At 48.3% G+C, this 17,140-nt stretch overlaps 1 protein-coding gene across 9 annotated transcripts in view; it reads right to left on the reverse strand.

Annotated features, from left to right (window-relative positions):
- The window catches only part of LOC144603665 (SLIT-ROBO Rho GTPase-activating protein 1-like), a 172,836-nt gene that overhangs the window by 15,293 nt on the left and 140,403 nt on the right, over positions 1 to 17,140 (reverse strand). For all 9 annotated transcript variants that reach the window (XM_078417257.1, XM_078417252.1, XM_078417251.1 and 6 more), the window contains exons 16-18: positions 8,694 to 8,799; positions 6,579 to 6,803; positions 3,315 to 3,394 (exon numbers count right to left, since the gene is read on the reverse strand). In XM_078417257.1, coding sequence (XP_078273383.1) covers positions 3,315 to 3,394; positions 6,579 to 6,803; positions 8,694 to 8,799 — 411 coding nt within the window. The remainder of the gene's footprint in view (positions 1 to 3,314; positions 3,395 to 6,578; positions 6,804 to 8,693; positions 8,800 to 17,140) is intronic.

Consider the following 17,140-nt stretch of genomic DNA (forward strand, 5'->3'; position numbering starts at 1 on the left):
CAGTCTAGGGTCCTTCCGCTGCTGGACATTGAGGGGCAGAGTCTGGTGGAGGCGCCCCTCAAACGAGAGAAGGGGTAACACCCCAGGGAGCCACATCAGTAGCAAGGGTGCCTGACTATGGGTGCTGTCTGTACGGAGTGACTATGGGTGCTGTCTGTACGGAGTGACTATGAGTGCTGTCTGTACGCAGTGACTATGGGTGCTGTCTGTACGGAGTGACTATGGGTGCTGTCTGTACGCAGTGACTATGGGTGCTGTCTGTACGGAGGGACTATGGGTGCTGTCAGTACACAGTGACTGGGTGCTGTCTGTACGCAGTGACTAAGGGTGCTGTCTGTACGGAGGGACTAAGGGTGCTGTCTGTACGGAGTTTGTACGTTCTCCAAGTGACCACGTGGGTTTTTCCTGGGTGCTCAATTTCTTCCCACAATCCAAAGACGTGCAGGTTTGCACGCACTGAAGACGTGCGTTCAGTAAATTGCCCCTCGTGTGTAGGGTAGTGCTGGTGTAAGGGTCGGCGCGGTCTCAGTGGGCCGTTTCCACATCTCTAAAGTCTAAGGTAAAATGGTGGTTCTATCAACACTCCCAAATATAACGCGGATGAATGTCTGTGCAGCTGTGAGAATGTCAGAAGTGTGTTTTGCACTGTTCCTGTTTTGTATATATTTTTTATTATTCTGAATAAAGTTTATTCTTGGAAAAAAAAGTAGGGGAAACAAGAACCAGAGGACATAGGTTTAAGGTGAGGGATGGAAAGATTTAATAGGAACCTGAGGGACAAAGTATTTTTTACGCAAAGGGTGCTGGGTATATAGAACGAGCTGCCAGAGGAGGTAGTTGAGGCAGGTTTTGTCACAATGTTTAAAAAACATTTGCACTGGTACATGGATAGGATGGGTTTAGAGATATGATCATAATCATAAGGTCATAAATGATAGGAGTAGAATAAGGCCATTCGGCCCATCAAGTCTACTCCGCCATTCAATCACGGCTGACCCATCTCTCCCTCCTAACCCCATTCTCCTGCCTTCTCCCCATAACCTCTGATACGCGTTCTGATAATCAAGAATCTATCTATCTCTGCCGTAAATATATTCACTGACTTTGCCTCCATAGCCTTCTGTGGCAAAGAATTACACAGATTCACCACCCTCTGACTAATATGGGCCAAATACAGGCAGGTGGGACTAGTGCAGATGGGACATGTTGGTCGGCATGGGGAAGTTGGGCCGAAGGGCTGATTTCTGTACTGAATGACCAGGCACCATAGAGAGCATACTAACACATGGCATCCCTGTGTGGTACTTCAGCTGCATGGAGGCAGAAAGGAAAGCTCTTCAGCGGGTAGTCCATAGAGGTCAGAGGACCATCGGAACACAGCTACCAGCCTTGGAGGGCATCTACAACACACGATGCCTCAGAAAAGCCACCAGCATCCACAAAGACTCTTCACACCCCTGCAACAGTCTGTTCGAACGCCTTCCATCGGGCAGACGATACAAGGCCTTCTACGCTCGCACCTCCATACTCAGGTACAGCTTCATCCCCAGGGCCATAGCTGCTATGAACCGGTCCTGCTGAGCCGGATGGTCACATCGCACAGTGATCCGGCACAGATCTACTTGCACTTTATTCTGTCTTAAAACTGTTACAATTTGTTTCGTTGGGTTGTTGTTGTTTAAATTAATTAAATTATTGCATCGTATGGGAGGCGCATTCCCAATCTTGTTGTACCCCTGTACAATGACAATAAAGATATATTGTATTGTATTGTATTGTATTGCACAGATAGGGTAGACAGTCGGAACCTTGTTCCCCAGGGTGGAAATGTCGCAGACTAAAGGGCATGGCTATAAGGTGAGAGGGGGAAAGCTGAATGGAGATGGGTTGGGCAATTTTTTACACAGAGTGGTGAGGGTCTGGAGCACAATGAGAGAGGGGAAGAGGCAGTTCCTGACTCTGGCGGTGCGTACTTTCAAGCCTCTTTATCTTCTGCCCAACTTGAGCAGGGAGAAGAAGGAATGAGCGGGTCGGGAAAGGTCTTGGATTATGTTGGGAGATTGCGTTGGAGGCTCTTTAGTTCACAGCACCACACTTCCCCATTTATATTCAGGATGTTACTTCAGACAGAACCAGTGCCAGGATATTAAAAAAAGGTGCAAGCCAAGATTCTTAATACTGCCTCCAGCAATTATACATCACCATGGTGACTGGAGGGTTAGGACAGTGGTAATGTTGCAGGTTTTGTAATCCAGAACCAGGCTGTACAATCTGCAGATACCTGCTGACATCCCAACACTGCAGCTGGGAATTTTAATTCAGCTCAAGAAATAATACAAAATTAAAAAGCCAGTTTTGGTAAAAAAAATGACTATGAAACTCACCTCGTTAATGCCACCTTCCCCGAGCTAATGATCTATTCTACATCTTCCTTGATCTTTGTCCCCTTTGATCTCTCGTTCTCACACCTTACCCATCCATATCTCTCATTTCCCTCTCCCCTGACTCTCAGTCTGAAGAAGGGTCTCGAACCGAAAAATCACCCTTTCCTTCTATCCAGAGATGCCGCCTGACCCGCTGAGTTACTCCAGCATTTTGTGCCTAGCTTTGGTGTACACCAGCATCTGCAGTTCCTTAGCACACAATGTTCATTCTGACCCAGACCGGCCTACCCTGTGGTTCCAGAGCCTCACTCCTAATCGATGCGGCTAAACACGGCACAGAAGCAGTTCATTTGGTTCCGCTGACTATACGGCAGCTCCCAGACTAATCCCATCCCCATCACTAATTTTCCCTGAAACCTGTTCTCCCCACACTCTCCTCAACTCCCACCTCAAATTCGACCACAGTGATGCAGCGGTAGAGTTGCTGCCTCACAGCGCCAGAGACCCGGGTTCAATCCTTAAGGGTGCTGTCCTTACGGAGTTTGCATATTCTCCCTGTGACCGTGTGGGTTTTCTCCGGGTGCTCTGATTTCCTCCCACAAGGTTTGTAAGTTAATTGGCTTCTGTAAATTGTGTCCAATGTGTAGGTTAGAGTTCGTGCACGGGGTGATCGCTGGTCGGCATGGACTCGGTGGGCCAAAGGGCCCACTGTTTCCACACTGTATCTTTAACGTCTAAAGTTGCAAATTGTGAAGCTAGAGGAAGGAATGTGGGTGGAAGGGTAGGGGGACGGGGGAAATAGGTACGAGTCCAGGTGTGGCACAGAGGAGAGGAGGTAGGAGAGAGTACATGGGACAAGAAGGGAGAGAGGGAGGGGTTATGTAGTCACCTAAAGCTGGAGAATTCAATGTTCAACAAAAGGACACCTACCATCTTCACTGGTGTGGGTCTCAGCACAAGTGTCCAGGTCAACCTCCTCCAATGTCCCATGGTCACTGTATGGACTGTCACTGTGGGACAAGATGGATAATAATAGTGTTACGTCTCCGTACATACCATCCTCCCGAGAGCCAGGGGGCACCCAAAACTCCATTGCCATGTGACCTCGCTCCTACTCCTGTGCTCAAAACTCCCTCCATTGTGCCTTAAGACCTTTTCTTCAGTCTGACAGCCCCGGAGAGTTGCTGCCTCACGGCGCCAGGGACCCAGGTTCAATCCTGACCTCGGGCGCTGTCTGTGTGCGGAGTTTGCACGTTCTCCCTGTGACCGCGTGGTTTTCCTCCGCGTCCTTCTGTCTCTTCTCACATCAACAGAGACGCGCGGGTTTGTAGGTCAACTGGCCCTCTGTAAATAGCCCCGGGTGTGTAGGGAGTGGATGTGAAAGTGGGATAACGTAGAACTAGTGTGAATGGGTGATTGATGGTCGGTGTGGACTCAGTAGGCTGAAGGGCCTGTTTGCAAACTGTATCTCTAAACTCAAAGAGATTTCTGTCCTCCTTTTAACACCCTCAGATTCAATTCTTTGGCATTAGCTGTCATGCCTTCAGTAAGATCATGAGAGGAATAGATAAGGTAGACGCACAGAGTCTTTTACCCAGAGTAGGGGAAACAAGAACCAAAGGGCATAGATTTAAGGTGAGGGGGAAAGATTTAAAAGGGCATCCTTTCAACACAAAGTGTGGTAGATATATGGAATAAGCTGCTGGAGGAGGTAATTGAGGCAGGTACTATCACAATATTTAAAAAAACATTTAGACAGGTACATGGACCATAAAGGTTTAGAGGGATATGGGCCAAACGCACACAGGTGGGACTAGTGTAGTTGGGACATGTTGGTTGGTGTGGGCAAGTTGGATCGAGGGGCCTGTTTCCACACTGGTCCATTCTACCGCTCAATTCTCCTTTCCTGTGTTTCCACTGTCAAAGTACTAGATTTGTGACCAACACTCTCGACTTTCTGTTGAGTTGAGTTTAAGTCTATTGGGTTTGAGTTTGAGCCTGTTCCAGAGGATACTCTTCATTATGGTCTTTTCCTGACTGAAATAGTCTACAATTGTGCACCAAAGTCTGACTGAAGTCATGAAGAGTTTGAGAGCATCGATGGTAGTGACCAGCTCAACAGCAGCAGCAGGTATTTGTATACAGCCTTCTATGCTAGTAACTATCCCAAAGCACTCGGCAAAACTCGAATCAAACAGATAATTGTCACCAGGCCACGTGAGGAGATAATAGAATGAATGACTCAACGCTTGACAGAAAGGAAGTGTTAAGGAGGCAAGAGGGGTGTAGAGATTTTTCTATGGAGTTCTGAAAAGGTGGATCAACCTTAATAGTTTATTCATTTTGATTTTGGGAAATTTTCACAGTGGAAATCTGAAACTTGCATAGAGTCATAACAGTGTGGAAACAGGCCCTTTGGCTCAACCTGCCCACGCTGACCAACATGCCCCATCTACACCAGTCCCACCTGCCCAAGTTTGGCCCATATCCCGCTCAACCTGTCCTATCCATGTACCTGTCTAATTGTCTCTTAAACGTGATGAAAGTACCTGCCTCAACTACCTCCTCCGGCAGCTCGTTCCACACACCCGCCAGTCCTTGTGTGAAAAAGTTACCCCTCAGCTTCCTATTAAATCTTTCCCCCTTCACCTTAAACCTATGCCCTCTAGTTCTCGATTTCCCTACTCTGGGCATAAGACTGTGCATTTACCCGATCTATTCCTCTCATGATTTTGTACACCTCTGTAAGATTACCACCCCTCATTCTCCAACACTTCACGGAATAAAGTCCTAGCCTGCCCAACCTCCCCTTATAGCTGTGCGGAGAGATGCTGCCTGACCCGCCGACTTACTCCAGCATTCTGTGCCTATCCTCTGTGCATTTACCCGGCCTATTCCTCCCATAATTCTGTGCAGCTCTGCAAGATCACCCCTCATCCTCCTACGCTCTTGAGGAATAAAGGCCTGGCCTGCTCTGGCTGCACAAGGACGTCAATCGAAACGTATGCCACTGAGGTGGATGCGTTTGGACAGGCAAGGAGTACTTGGTAATGGAAGATGGAGTTAAAATATTTTAAGATTGGTCTATTTGAGTTGGATGAACAGACTCTGGGGACAAAGTGACCTTCTGTGTCTGGTAATTTAAATGAAGCAAGCTGAGTAACACGCTCAAAATATTTTCATGTGTCACGGAGTTTTATTGACATGGCTTTGAATTGGAGAGAATACGCTCTCCCTATGTCAACAGACTGCCCGGCAACATGTTTAGCGATGCTTTACACAACTACCACCACCGGGAAATGGTCCAGGAATTGTGTGCACAGTGGAATATCCTGGGGGAAAGCAGGCACAGGGTTAATTCGCAGACTGAATTACTGGACTGGTATAATCTCCACCAAAGATGGAAAAAAAGGTCCCAAAGTACTGGAGTAACTGGGCGGGTCGGGCAGCATCGCTGAAGAACACGGATGAGTGACGTTTCGGGTCAGACTAGGATAAACCAGTATCTGCAGTTCCTTTTTATTCCATAGTATCTCCACCATATAGGCTGAAGGTGACCCACTTAACACCTATTTGAGGGGCATTTGAGGCAGACTTAAACGTTCAGGGACAATTTCTCTGCATTAAATTCCATCAACCATACCTCATCCCACCTGCCCAACCCGATCGAGATCCTGCTGCAATCTTTGACAACCATCTTCACCATCTACAATACCCCCCTCCCCCCACTCTCCCCCCAGCCCCCCCCCCCCTCCCCTTAGTGTAATCTGTAATGTGCTGCAAGTAAGAATTTCATTTTTCTGTTTCGGGACTAATGACAATAAAACACTCTTAGTTCTAACAGGTTAGAGGGATAGGACCAGTCCTATCAGGGCGGCATGGTGGCACAGCGGTAGAGCTGCTGCCTCACAGCACCAGAGACCCTGGGTCGATCCCGACTACGGGTGCTTGTCTGTACGGAGTTTGTACGTTCTCCCCATGACCTGCCTGGGTTTCCTCCGGCTGCTCCGGTTTCCTCACAGACTCCAAAGATGTAGAGATTTTGTAGGCTAACTGGCTTGGTATAAGTGTAAATTGGCCCTGGTGTGTGTAGGGCAGCGTTATTGTGCGGGGCTCGCTAGAAGGGCCTTTTCCACGTCGTATCTCTAAAACTAAAACCACAATAAAGCTCAAGCAGTTTTATACCGCACTTACCAATAGTCTTCCCCAGACATGCACTTCTCGTAGACGGGGCCGTCCAGGTCCTTGGAGTCTGGGAAGATGAGCTCATTGTGGATGATGATGGTCTTAATCAGCTCGTTGACGTGGGGTTGGCAGGAGACCTGGTCCTGGTTATCGGGGACGGGCATCAGCGTTGGGCCGAAGCAGATGGCCAGGTTGTAGGGGTCCATCATGTTCTCATCGTTGAACTGCGAGAGGCTGCCAAGGGAGCGGAGGGTGAGACGGGAAGGGTTCAGCGGTGGGAGAGACGCGTAGGGTGAGATGCACAGGGTTCAGTGGAGGGAGAGACGCGTAGGGTTCAGCGGTGGGAGACGCGTAGGGTGAGACACACAGGGTTCAGCGGTGGGAGAGACGCGTAGGGAGAGACGCACAGGGTTCAGCGGTGGGAGAGACGCGTAGGGAGAGACGCACAGGGTTCAGCGGTGGGAGAGACGCGTAGGGAGAGACGCACAGGGTTCAGCGGTGGGAGAGGGGCGGGGGAAGGACACAGATTCAGGAGAAACAGGCCCCCCGAGTCCACACCGACCCGTCCACGCCAGTTCTACGTTATCCCACTTTCCCATCCACTCCCGACGCAGAGGCCCATTAGCCCACAAACCCGCGCATCTTTGGGATGTGGGAGAAAACCGGAGCACCCGGAAAAAACCCCAGGTGGTCACAGGGAAAACGTGCACACTCCACACAGGCAGCAGCCGAGGTCAGGATGGAACCGCTGACGCTGTGGGTCGCAGCTGTACCAGCTTTGAGTGCTCCGGTGTTCCCCCACATTCCAAAGCGGCGCAGGTTTGTCGGTTTATTGGCCCGTGTGATGGGAGAGGATGAGAAAGTGGGATAACGTAGGACAAGTGTGAAGGGATGATTGAGGGTCGGCATGGACTCAGTGGGCCGAAGGGCCTGTTTTCATGCTTTGTTTCAATCAGTCAATCATACCACTTCCCTGGAAATGTGCATTCACTAAGCTTTGTCCTGCAGCACAGAAACAGGCCATTCGGCCCAACCTGCCCATGCATCCAGGATGCCCCATCTGCACTTGTCCCATCTGCCCGGGTTTGCCCCATATGCCTCGTGACCATTCCTATCCATTGTGCATCCATTGTGTTTTGGGTCTGATCCCCCCCAGTGCTTTCCTTCCCCACAGGGCATGCACCGAAAGACACAGCAGCTCACGAGGTTCCAGCCAGCCGACAGACATCTTGAATGAGCACGAGTGCCAAGGTGCCACGCGGCAGAGGGTGAGCCTGAGGTGCCGCGGACATACCCAATGTTAGGACTGGCTCACCGCCGTAGAACTGGGAAGTTGCCGAGCCCGGCCCCTGTTTCCCCGCGGACCGGAGAGGAGGGGGTCAGAGTCTGGACGGAGGGCCGGTGAGCAGACCGGCTGTGGGTGGCAGCGCAGTGCCTCGACGGTGGCGTGGGCCTGGGGCTCGGCTGGACTGGGAGCAGCTCCAGGAGGCCGAGCACACACTCTAGTCCCACCATCTTCATCGTTGGGCAGCCTGTGCATCGGGGAGTGGGGAGTTCACAGGATGCCCTGGTTGGCTTGCTCCTGGGCCTGGCCAAGCTGGTCATTGGTGGATCACGGTGCCAGGCAGAAGAGGGCTTCGCCCGAACCCGGCTGCCTGCCCCTTTACATCCGTGCCCGGGTGTCCCTTGAGAAAGAACTCACAGTATCCATGGTCACCTTGAGGGAATTCTGGGACCGCTGGGCACCAAGGGGATTGCGTGTAAGAAGAATACTTGGTAATATTTGTATTCTGGCGGCGGGTCTGTTGTTATTGGATTGTTTTTGTACATATTATTGTAAATAATTGAATCAAATTAGTTTTGATTTTTAAAATTGGCCGAGCACATGGACCGGACACGGCCTGGATGGACACGGTGGGGTAAAGCACTCAACAACAACTGGGACCTGCATACTGTCTCAGTGTGCTACTCCTAAACACATACTGTACCTGAGATGCTTGTCTAAGATGAGATACTTGACTAAGTGCTTATGTATTAGTGACACCTGTACTGAACCGTGTACAATAATGACTTATAAAGTAGCATTCAACCACAGGGTGGGGGGGTGGTGAGAACAACACTCACTGGTTCAGAAAGGAGAAGAGGTATCTCATCACGACAATGACGGAGTGTGGCAGCGTGAGCAGGTTCTTGCGCAGTTGGAGAGCTCTCTCATACAGATTCTCGATTCCTGCAAGACAAGAGTTAAAGTCACTGGGGGTGGCACAGGGGCTCGGGTAGAGCTGCTGTCTCATAGCGCCAGAGATCCTGACTCGATCCTGACTAAACAGTCTGAAGAAGGGTCTCAACCCGAAAAGTCACCCATTCCTTCTCTCCAGAGATGCTGCCTGTCTTGAGTTACTCCAGCGTCTTGTGTCCAGCTTCGATCCTGACTACGGGTGCTGTCTGTGTGTGGAGTTTGCACGTTCTCCCAGTGACCGCGTGGGTTTCCTCCAGGTGCTCCAGTTTCCTCCCACATCCCAGACGTGCAGGTTTGCAGGTTAATTGGTCCTCTGTAAATTGCTCCCTCGCATATAAGGAGTGGATGAGAAAGTGAGATAACATAGAACGTGTGTGTGGGTGTTCAATGGTCAGCGTGGATTCAATGGGACGAAGGCCCTGTTTCCCAGCTGTGTCAATCAATCAATTTGGTTGACACAAGTAACTGCAGATGCTGGTTTACACAAAAGGACACAAATTGTTGGAGTAACTCAGGAGATCAGGCTCTGGAGGACACGGATCGGTGATGTTTCGGGTCAGAACTGACTCAGTTTGGTGGTCTGTATTTTTTAATTGATTGAACATTAAAAGTTGAAATAAAAAATAAAGTAATGTCGGTAAGTTTATGTAAAATACTCCTCCTTCCTGTCAACTTGTATGTGTTCAACGCTATTTGAATGCCTCCTTTTGTACAAGTTGACCATATTTTTCTATGTGGAAAAAAACTTATTAAAGGAAATATTTATTTAATGTTGTTCTGTTTTCCTTTCCATCAGTTTTTATTTAGACTTGTTTCGCTGTGGAGAGAGGTGGTGTTAGTCCAGGGGACTTAAATAAGTGCAATTTCTTTGCCTTATTATGGTTTTTTAAAATTTATTTGCAGGAAGCAGATGTAATTTTATTACCCATCCTGAACTGCTCTGGAAAATGGGAAACGGCTGTGGTGAGTCTCAAAATCACATGTATGTTAGATTACCTGTACTGCAGTCTACAGCTTTAGCATTCACTATTGCCGATAATAACCTTTTCCAAAAACAAGGCCATTCGGCCCATTGGTTCTGTGCCAGCCCCAAGTAGTCTTTAGACTTTAGACTGTAATGGGGTGATCGCTGGTCGATGTGGACTTGGTGGGTTGAAGGGCCTGTTTCTGCGCTGTATCTCTGAAGTCTAAACCTACATCGCGGTAACAGGCTCTTCGGCTCACCAAGTCCACGCCAACCAGTGATCACCCTGTAAACTAGCACTATCCTACACACCAGGAACAATTAACAATTTTTACCGAAGTGAGAGGAAACCGGAGCGCCCAGAGAAAACCCACGTGGTCAAATGGAGAACGTACGAAATCTGTACGGACAGCACCCTTAATCAGGATGGAACCCGGGTCTCTAGCACTGTAAGGCAGCAAATCTACCGCTGCTGTGCCACTGTGCTGCCCAACCTATACACTATCCAACCTGTAACGCCACATATCCACACTCTCCAGAGATGCTGCCTGACCCGCTTTCATATCATATCATATCATATATATACAGCCGGAAACAGGCCTTTTCGGCCCTCCAAGTCCGTGCCGCCCAGCGATCCCCGCACATTAACACTATCCTACACCCACTAGGGACAATTTTTACATTTACCCAGCCAATTAACCTACATACCTGTACGTCTTTGGAGTGTGGGAGGAAACCGAAGATCTCGGAGAAAACCCACGCAGGTCACGGGGAGAACGTACAAACTCCTTACAGTGCAGCACCCGTAATCAGGATCGAACCTGAGTCTCCGGCGCTGCATTCGCTGTAAAGCAGCAACTCTACCGCTGCGCTACCGTACCGCTTTGTTTTCTAACAAGGAACCTTTATTCAAATAATCACAGTTACAGGAAAGGTAAAAACTGCCCCGCAGTTTGCAAACATCAAATGATAAGGTTATCATCTTTATCCACGATTCACTTGACCTCTTCCCCCGCGGTGACCAGCGTTCATGGAAGGCCACCAGAGCCCCCACAGTGTTCCCTCTCCAGGGACACACGGACAAGGGCTGCCTGGACTGCTGGGTTACTCCAGCACTTTGTGCCTTTTTCTTTGTAAACTAGCCTCTGCATTCCTCGGACACTCCTGCAAGATCCCAGTCTCAGCAGTTCCTTGTACGTCGCAACTACTGCCAAACTGCGTACACTTTAAATAAAATGATCACAGAGAGGAAATAATTGAAACCTAGTCAGTTTTCAGGGGATATGACATGGAAAAGCACTTATTAGGGTTAACTGAGAAAGTACAGCACACAGGTTTCAAAACCATTGCTGGCTCTGGACTCTTCTCTGAGTTTCTATAAGGGACTGCATTCAGAAAGGCCCTTTCTGTAAAATCAGCCTCAAACAAGGCTGATATAAAATGAAGGGCAGGATCATGTTGCAAGCAGCATATTAGTTCAGAGGGTGCTTGGCTTGCATTCTGCTCAGCCACTGTAAATATTTAGATGGTATCCATCAGTCTGAATCGGGCTTTTCATGTGCACCACTTCAGTCGCCAATTGCTCTACCAGCTCCACGACACAAAGTCGGGATTCTAGTTCTACGTCGTCCGCACTCGAACGATGGCGCTCAACTGACACGCCAGTTACAGCGGCACGAATGAAGGGAAGGAGAAATAATACACTTTGGGGTATTCCTCACCGCAATGGGATGCCCCGAATAGCACGTTTATAGCACTTTTAGTGAGTTGGCCACACCACAGGTAAAGGTTAAGCAGACAAAAAGGGAAAGGGTGGCCACTAGCCAGCGTAGCATAAAGAAGGTAGTGCAGGAGTCCCCTGCGGTCATCTCCCTCCTAAACAGATATACCATTTTGGATACTGTTGGGGGAGATGCCTCATCAGGGGAAGGCAGCAGCAGCCAAGTTCATGGCACCGTGGGTGGCTCTGCGGCAAAGGAGGGGAGGAAAAAGAGTGGAAGGGCTATAGTGATAGGGGATTCGATTGTAAGGGGAATAGATAGGCGTTTCTGCGATCGCAAACGAGACTCCAGGATGGTATGTTGCCTCCCTGGTGCAAGAGTCAGGGATGTCTCAGAGCGGCTGCAGAACATTCTGGAGGGGGAGGGTGAGCAGCCAGTTGTCGTGGTGCACATTGGCACCAACGATATAGGTAAAAAACGGGATGAGGTCCTACAAGGTGAATTTAGGGAGCTAGGAGATAAACTTAAAAGTAGGACCTCAAAGGTAATAATCTCTGGATTACTACCAGTGCCACGTGCTAGTCAGAGTAGAAATAGGGGGATATTACAGATGAATACGTGGCTTGAAAAATGGTGCAAGGGGGAGGGATTCAAATTTCTAGGACATTGGAACCAGTTCTGGGGGAGGTGGGACCAGTACAAACAGGACGGTCTGCACCTGGGCTGGAATGGAACCAATGTCCTTGGGGGGGGTGTTTGCTAGTGCTGTCGGGGAGGATTTAAACTAATATGGCAGGGGGATGGGAACAAGAGCAGAGAGACAGAGGGGTATAAAGTGAGGGTAGAAACAATAGGTAGCAAGGTGAAAAGTAAAAGTGGCAGGCAGACAAATCCAGGGCAAAAATCAAAAAGGACCACTTTGCAACATAATTATATAAGGGGCAAGAGTGTTATAAAAACAAGCCTGAAGGCTTTGTGTCTCAATGCAAGGAGTATTCGGAATAAGGTGGATGAATTAAATGTGGAGATTGTTGTTAATGATTATGATGTAGTTGGGATTACGGAGACATGGCTCTAGGGTGACCAAGGCTGGGAGCTCAACATCCAGGAATATTCTATATTCAGGCGGGATAGACAGAAAGGAAAAGGAGGTGGGGTAGCGTTGCTGGTTAGACAGGAGATTAACGCAATGGAAAGGAAGGACATTAGCTCGGAGGATGTGGAATCGATATGGGTAGAGCTACGAAACACTAAGGGGCAGAAAACGCTAGTGGGAGTTGTGTACAGGCCACCTAACACCAGTAGTGAGGTTGGGGATGGCATCAAGCAGGAAATTAGAAATGCATGCACCAAAGGTGCAGCAGTTATAATGGGTGGCTTCAATCTACATATAGATTGGGTGAACCAAACTGGCAGGGGTGCTGAGGAAGAGGATTTCTTAGAATGTTTGCGAGATGTTTTCTAAACCAACATGTCGAGGAACCAACGAGAGAGCAGGCCATTCTAGACTGGGTATTGAGTAATGAGGAAGGGTTAGTTAGCAGTCTTGTTGTGCGAGGCCCCTTGGGCAAGAGTGATCATAATATGGTGGAGTTCTTCATTAGGATGGAGAGTGACAAAGTCAATACGGAAACAAGTGTTCTGAACTTAAAGAAAGGTAACTTTGAGGGAATGAGGCGTGAATTGTCCAAGATATGAATTACAGCAAGTGTTCATCCCAGTTTGGCAAAAGAACAAACCAGGAAAGGTAGTGCATCCGTGGCTAACAAGGGAAATCAAGGATAGTATTAAAACAAAAGATGAAGTATACAGATTAGCCAGAAAAAGTAGCATACCAGAGGACTGGGAGAAATTCAGAGTCCAGCAGAGGAGGACAAAGGGCTTAATTAGGAAAGGGAAAATAGATTATGAGGGAAAACTGGCAAGGAACATAAAAACTGACTGCAAAAGCTTTTATAGATATGTGAAGAGAAAAAGATTAGTTAAGACAAATGTAGGTCCCTTGCAGTCGGAAACAGGTGAATTGATCATAGGGAACAAGGAGATGGCAGACCAATTGAACAACTACTTTGGTTCTGTCTTCACTAAGGAAGACATAAACAGTCTGCCGGAAATAGCGGGGGACCGGGGGTCTAATGAGATGGAGGAACTGAGGGAAATCCAGGTTAGTCGGGAAGTGGTGTTAGGTAAATTAAATGGATTAAAGGCAGATAAATCCCCAGGGCCAGATAGGCTGCATCCCAGAGTGCTTAAGGAAGTAGCCTCAGAAATAGTGGATGCATTAGTGATAATTTTTCAAAACTCTTTAGATTCTGGAGTAGTTCCTGAGGACTGGAGGGTAGCTAATGTAACCCCACTTTTTTAAAAGGGAGGGAGAGAGAAAACGGGGAATTATAGACCAGTTAGCCTAACATCGGTAGTGGGGAAAATGCTAGAGTCAGTTATTAAAGATGTGATAGCATCACATTTGGAAAGTGGTGAAATCATCGGACAAAGTCAGCATGGATTTACAAAAGGCAAATCATGTCTGACGAATCTTATAGAATTTTTCGAGGATGTAACTAGTAGAGTGGATAAGGGAGAACCAGTCGATGTGTTATATCTGGACTTTCAGAAGGCCTTCGACAAGGTCCCACATAGGAGATTGGTGTACAAACTTAAAGCACACGGTATTGAGGGTTCAGTGTTGAGGTGGATAGAAAATTGGTTGGCGGACAGGAAGCAAAGAGTAGGAATAAACGGGTCCTTTTCGGAATGGCGGGCAGTGACTAGTGGGGTACTGCAAGGCTCAGTGCTGGGACCCCAGTTATTTACAGTGCATATTAATGATTTGGACGAGGGAATTGAATGCAACATCTCTAAGTTTGCAGATGACACGAAGCTGGGTGGCAGTGTTAGCTGCGAGGAGGATGCTAGGAGGCTGTAGAGTGACTTGGATAGATTAGGCGAGTGGGCAAATGCATGGCAGATGCAATATAATGTGGATAAATGTGAGGTTATCCACTTTGGCGGCAAGAACAGGAAAGCAGAGTATTACCTGAATGGTGAACGATTAGGAGAAGGGGAGATGCAACGTGACCTGGGTGTCATGGTGCACCAGTCATTGAAAGCAAGCGTGCAGGTGCAGCAGGCAGTGAAGAAAGCGAATGGTATGTTGGCATTCATAGCAAGAGGATTTGAGTTTAGGAGCAGGGAGGTTCTACTGCAGTTGTACAGGGCCTTGGTGAGACCGCACCTGGAGTATTGTGTGCAGTTTTGGTCTCCTAATCTGAGGAAAGACGTTCTTGCCTTAGAGGGAGTACAGAGAAGGTTCACTAGATTGATCCCTGGGATGGCGGGACTTTCATATGAAGAAAGACTGGATAGACTAGGCTTGTACTCGCTGGAATTTAGAAGACTGAGGGGGGATTTTATAGAAACATATAAAATTCTTAAGGGGTTGGAGAGGCTAGATGCGGGAAGATTGTTCCCGATGTTGGGGAAGTCCAGACCAAGGGGTCACAGCTTAAGGATAAGGGGGAAGTCTTTTAGGACCGAGATGAGAAAACATTTCTTCACACAGAGAGTGGTGAGTCTGTGGAATTCTCTGCCACAGAAGGTAGTTGAGGCCAGTTCATTGGCTATATTTAAGAGGGAGTTAGATGTGGCCCTTTTTGCTAAAGGGATCAGGGGGTATGGAGAGAAGGCAGGTACAGGCTACTGAGCTGGATGATCAGCCATGATCATATTGAATGGCGGTGCAGGCTCGAAGGGCCGAATGGCCTACTCCTGCACCTATTTTCGATGTTTCTATGTTTCTATGAACTACTGCAACGTTCAAAACCGCGGGTAGTTTAGAGACACAGCACGGAAACAGGCCCTTCGGCAGAGCTCCCAACATTTGATTTTACAAATTCAGAATTTTGATGTCCAAAATTCAGAATTTTACATCAAAATTCATAATACGGCGCGTAATGCAACTTTTCAGCAAAGAAAGTATGCAGGCCAAATGCATGCTACATTCATGTGTGAAAAACGAGTATTATTTCCAACAGTCTGTAGTTCTTGGACTACATGTGCAATGTCAGGCCTACCATGAGTATATTCTGCTATTTACAGAAAGGTTATTGAACAGAAATACTTTTTACAAAACGAAGAAAAAATTGTTTAGTTTTGTCAATATTGCTTTTTCCTTACACAAAATGTACGACTAAGCTATGGAGAAAAAGGTTTCATTTTAAAATGCACATACCTAATTTCATTGAAGACATGCTTGCTCCAGTGGTCCTCAGCAGCAAATCACAACAGTCCATGTCCCCCCCACTCCTCCCCATTACCCCCACTCCCCCCCACGACACTCCCCCCTCCCCCCCACTCCCACTCTCCCCCCACTCCCGACACCCCCTACTCCCCTCCACCCTTTCCCCCGACTCTAACTCTCTCTTGAAAGCATCCAGGGGATTGGCCCCCACTGCCTTCTGAGGCAGAGAGTTCCACAGCTTCACAACTCTCCGAGTAAGTTTTTCCTGGGTAAGTGGATGTGAAAGTGGGATCGATAGGACTCGTGTGAACGGGCGATGGGTAGTCAGCGTGGACTCCGTTAGCCAAAGGGTCTTTTTCCATGCTGCATCTTTCCTTTCCAATCCAATCCAATTAAATGTAATCATTGAATGTTTCCCCAGGAGATTTGGAGGGAGGGAGACTCCCCTGCCCTTTTCATGGAAACTTTCATGTCCAATGTTGTGTTCGATAAATCACCAGATTCAGATACCAGAGTTTGATTCACTCAGTCCTTACACTACATCCACCCAAGGTGGTAGAAGTGGCTCCTGTTCAACATCTTATTTATGAGCGTGTTTCCAGGACTCTCGGGCCTGAGCAACAGCGAGCAGGCTAAGAAATGACTGAGCGACAGGGAGAGGTTGAGCAGGCTACGACATTATTCCTCTTAGATGAAGGGTGATCTTAGAGAGGTGTATAAGATCATGAGAGGAATAGCTAGGGCAAATGCAAAGTCTTTTACCCAGAGTAGGGGAATCAAGACCCAGAGGACAAAGGTTGATGATGAGAGGGGAAAGATTTAATTGGAACCTGAGGAGCACTTTTCACTCAGAGGGTGGTGGGTGTATGGAACGAGCTGCCAGAGGAGGTAGTTGAGGCAGGTACTATAACAACATTTAAAAGACATTTGGACAGGTATATGGATAGGGAAGGTTTGGAAGGGTATGGGCCAAACGTGGGCAAATGGGTTTAGACTTTTCTGTACTTTACAGGTACAGCGTGAAAACAGATCCTTCAGCCCTCTGATTCCTGTCCGACCAGCGATCACACCCAACGCTAACACGATCCTACACACTAGGGACAATCCTTACAACTTACCAAAGCCAAGCAACCTATGTCTTTGGAGTGTGGGGGGAAACCGGAGCATCCGGAAAAAAAATGGCGGGGTCACAGGGAGAACATGCAGACTCCGTACAGACAGCACCCAGAGTCAGGATGGAAACCTGGTCCCTGGTCGCTGTGAGGCAGCGACTCTACCGCTGTGCCACCGTGCCGCCCCGCGTTGGGACACCGCGGTGGGCACGGACAAGGGCTTGTTTCTGTGCTCTCTGACTCTATTATCTCATCTGGAGGACAGAATTGCACAGTGCGTCTGAGCAAAAACAAA

The sequence above is a fragment of the Rhinoraja longicauda genome, chromosome 20, assembly GCF_053455715.1.
Source record: "Rhinoraja longicauda isolate Sanriku21f chromosome 20, sRhiLon1.1, whole genome shotgun sequence".
NCBI classification, from domain to species: Eukaryota; Metazoa; Chordata; class Chondrichthyes; order Rajiformes; family Arhynchobatidae; genus Rhinoraja; species Rhinoraja longicauda.